Consider the following 4,351-nt stretch of genomic DNA (forward strand, 5'->3'; position numbering starts at 1 on the left):
TGTTTAACCAAAAAATAGAATTTCAGTTAAAACTAGAAATTAAGAGAAAAAATCGGGTACTGATAATCAGGAGACGAAAAGAATAAAGAATTTAGGAGAATAATAAAGCAGTAAATAAGTTTGTATTTCAATGTAATCTTAATGATATTTCGTGTCCTACAGATGTTGTGACTTTCTCCTTTTATAGTTAATTCTAAGAGAAAGTGTAATGCCTTTGTCTTAATGAGGCAATTATGAGCAATAAATGACATTAAAAGAAACGTTACTCAATCATTCTTGTTAAATACAAATTCTCTAACATATTTGGCATTTAATGTTGAATTTGGACTCTTTTACGCTATCAGATTCATGTCTTCAATTCCTTCTGATCTTCGAGCTTTAAATGACTCGAACAGGTACGAGTCTCGTTTCATCTGAATAATAGCTCGTGCCTTTAAAATATCTTCTCTCCCGCATCTGTTGTTGCTCGTGCCTTCTAACTGATTACCATGCTTTGACTATTTGACCGGCCCACGTGTCATGACACGTCATCTTCAATATTTAAATTCAGTTTTTTCCCAATACAGATAGTCCCCCCACTTTCCATTTATTTATCAATTAAATATTTGGGAAGTGGATCTTCATTAAAAAGGAATTTTTGCCATAATCAATGCTATGACAATACTAACGCTTCAGTTGTCTCTTCTATTTAATGCACCGTATACGTGTCGTCTTCTCATTAGTTATGCGATTTTGCAGCCTTTTTCTAAGGCTTTTTTTTATAACTCCAAAATTCACGAAGTGATAGTTGCCTTTATTATAGGCTTTCCATCATTACACTTTTTAATTACCGCCGGTTGAGTTTATATATAAACTTGCCCCCTTTTTCTTTTGTATTCTTCCTCACAAGCTTTTTACCAAATTTCTTGCTATTAACTCTTGTTCACTTCTTCTTCAATTCATACCCTCTCACTATGTCGTCTTCGAATCCTAACCCTAAAAGAGTCCCAATTCTTGATAGTTTTCCCAATGCTCCTGCTAGATATAGAAGAGGTAGAGAAGGTGTGCTTCGTGGTACAGGGTCGGTTCGTGGTGGTACCTCTGGTTCCATCATTCCTTCTTCTAGTTCCGGCAATATCTCTAGAGGCTCTCTTTCTAACAAGTCTTCTTCTAAAGGCAAAGAAACTTCTGAGTCTAACCAAGAGCCTCTGGTTGAAGAAATTGTGCCAACGGATTTATCCTTCGAACATGACAAAGAATCCCTTCGTGACCAAGTGATTAAATTAGAGAGAGCTGATAAATATCCCTCTTTAATTACTGAACCTTTAATTCAGATTGTTCGAAGAGATTGCCGTTGGAGAGGTGACACCCAAATAGTTATTCCTACTCCACACCAAAGAATATCTTCTTATAGGGTTGGTTTTTCTTTCGTTTACACTTATCCCTTTACTTTGGGATTTATTCCTGCTATTGACCCTGTCATTCTTGACTTCTGTCGTTTTTTCAAAATTTGTCTGGCTCAAGTTGGTCCTCTCGTATGGAGAGCAGTAGCTCGTTTGAGGTATATGTCAACCAAAGCTACTGTTGACTTTACTTTTCCTCATTTAATTCATCTTTATCACCCCCAAACTATTCCGCAATGGTGTTTTTACCTTAACTGCAAGAAGTAAGAGGGTTTTGGTTAACCCTGAAGATAACAATGACCGTGGCTGGTACACCTGTTGCTGTTCCCACAATTGATTTGGTGGGTGAATCAAACATTCCTTTTCCTGAGAAATGGAACTTTGCACGTAAGTTTTTTCTTCCTTACCGTATCTGCTTTCGTTATTTCAACTTCTCTTCTAATTTTTTTTGAACCATGGGAGATGTGGAACCCGTTCCTAATTTCCGTGGTTGGGTAGATGCTGTCTTGAAAGTCGTGCCTATGAAGGCACGAACTTGGAAATCTATTTCCAACAAACATGGTTGGAAAGTGAAAACTCACGGTATACATCCCTTTTTTGCTTCTCGTGTGTTAACTTCTTTTCCCCTCTTTTAACTTTTTATCCTTCTTATTGTCAGGATTTGCTGTTCGAGGGATGTCGGCTGAAGTAGCTATCACCCTTCGAGCTTCTTCCAATACCCCTCTTGCTTTGGAAAGAACACAAGCTACGCTGTCAAAGAGAAAAGTGGTTGAAGAGGATTCTGACGTTGATGAAGATGAAGATGAAGATACCTCTTTGACAGCTCGTCCTAAAACCAGGAGACGCATTGTTTCTGAGGATGAAACTGAAGTCTCTCCCGCTCGTGTCTCTGAACCTGTTACTATTACCTCCGATGAAGAAACTATTCCACGGGACTCCCCTGAATCCACTCGTCGCCTCTTTATTGAGGGCTTCGAAAGTGGTGAATTAGGTCCGGTTTTAGATGAAATCCCTCTTTCATCTTCCGTTCCTGTTCTTTCCGTTCCTCCTCCTTTAATTTCAAGTGTTTCCTTACCTACTTTGTCTATTTCTGCTCCCTTACCTGCCTCAACTCCTTCGACTACTACTATTTTCACCTCTTCTACCGTTCCTCCTTCAATAGTTCCCTCTTCCTCTGCTCATTATGCAGAAGAGGGTTCTAGTAGCAGAAGCATGGCTATGAGGAGTGTAACACTTGAGGTTCCTGCTAATAGCAATCTTTTAAGGAAGTCTGGCAGAGCAGATGTTTGGCTTGAACCCTTAATTAGGGATATTGAGAAAAAGAAAATGGACAGTCACAGTTGCCTGACTCTGATGAACGACATAGTTCATGCCACTTTGAAGGTATGACCCTTCTTTCTTTACTTTTACCAGAATTTTTCCTGAATTCTAATTTTTCTTTCCTTATCGTTTTCAGGCCAACCTTATCGGTACAGAGTTGATGAACAGAATTTCCTTACTAGAGAAGGTGGCACGTGACTCTGAAAAGGCTGTTCTTGATTCAGAGAAGGAAGCTCGTGACTCTCAGTTGGAAGCAGCTAACTGGAAGAGCCAATTTGATAGTGCCCAAATAACAATAGAGGATTTACAAGAGAGTAAGAATAACCTGGAACAGCAGGTGAGGGCATTAACTTCAGAGCTTGCGATTGTAAAAGCTTCTTCGAGTCAAACTGAGAAAGAAAGAGAGTGTCTCGAGTCTTCTTTTTCAGAACAGTTATCTAAATCAAGTGAAGAAATCAGAGAGCTGAAGGTATTATTGAGCAAGAAAGAGGAGTACGCGGGAGAGCTAGTTCAAAACTTGTCTCAGGCTCAGGCTGACTTGCAAATTTTCTCTGATAAGGTTCGTGCCTTAGAGAATTCTCGTGCTTCCCTTAAAGCTACCCTTGATTCCACTTTTGCTGAAAATCAAATGTTAAAAAATGATCTTGCCTCGTGGGAAAAGGATCATGAGCTTCTTGAGGAGACTTTTAACACAGAGGTGAGCTGGGCCTTTTTAAACTCCCCCCGTGATGCCTTAACTGAAGCCAGTCAAGAAAACTTTGATTTAGAATCAGAATTGGCTAAAGTTTTGAAAACCATTGCAATGACTCAACAACCCCTTGACTTTCCTTCACCAGTAGATGAAACTCCCGTGGCTGAGGAACCTTTAAATGAAGGAGCCGCTTCTGTTGAAGTTGAAAATGTTACAATTCCAGCTCCCGAGGGTGAAACTTCACTGATACAATCCGTGGAAGATGAAGTACCCGTGACTCTTGCTTCCCTCGGTGACTTTAAAACTTCAAGCCCAACTGCCTCTACTTCCTCAGAAATTGCTATCGTGCCTACAGCTGCTTCTGAAAGTGAGATCGACATTGCAACTTCAGAAGTTCCAGCCCCTTCAGTGACAAGTTGAATATTTTACTCCTTTGTTTCCCTTTTTTTTTTATTAATTGGTGGTTTTATCCCTTGACCTTTTTAAGGGATTTTTGGTTAAGTCCCAATTATCATAATGGGGCACTTTGTAAAAACATTTGACTAAGTTTTACTTAGTCTTTTTTAAGAAGTTTTCTTGGTACTTCAATATATTCTATTCTTGCCTTTTTCTTATCTATTTAGGACTTATAGAATAGTTTAGCAATTTTATCCTTTGAAATTGCTTTATGATTCTTCTCATGAGTTATTAACATGAGGTTTATAAAAGAGGGCCCTTTTATATATATATCGACACTTAATGAAGAAGACGTCTCAACTTCATAATGGTGTTATAATACGATGAAAGAAATAGGAATACACATGTTTTGTATGCTACAACTTTGACAAGTTTTTATTCATGAACTTGAACAAACTTTTGAGTATTACATGTATTAAAGTACATCTATAACTTCCTCACAACTGTTTTTCTTGTAACAGATTTATATAAAAGAAGAACAATAAATACTAGGTTTTTCTTT

At 38.3% G+C, this 4,351-nt stretch overlaps 1 protein-coding gene across 1 annotated transcript; it reads left to right on the top strand.

Moving 5' to 3' along the window:
• The first annotated feature begins 953 nt into the window (after nucleotides 1-953).
• LOC109221540 (flocculation protein FLO11-like) lies at nucleotides 954-3,813 on the top strand. The gene is made up of 5 exons (XM_019386016.1): nucleotides 954-1,253; nucleotides 1,314-1,341; nucleotides 2,041-2,609; nucleotides 2,839-3,016; nucleotides 3,059-3,813. The coding sequence occupies exons 1-5, from the start codon at nucleotides 954-956 to the stop codon at nucleotides 3,811-3,813; spliced, it is 1,830 nt and encodes a 609-aa protein (XP_019241561.1).
• Nucleotides 3,814-4,351: the final 538 nt, after the last annotated feature.

Source organism: Nicotiana attenuata, unplaced genomic scaffold (genome assembly GCF_001879085.1).
Source record: "Nicotiana attenuata strain UT unplaced genomic scaffold, NIATTr2, whole genome shotgun sequence".
Lineage (NCBI taxonomy): Eukaryota > Viridiplantae > Streptophyta > Magnoliopsida > Solanales > Solanaceae > Nicotiana > Nicotiana attenuata.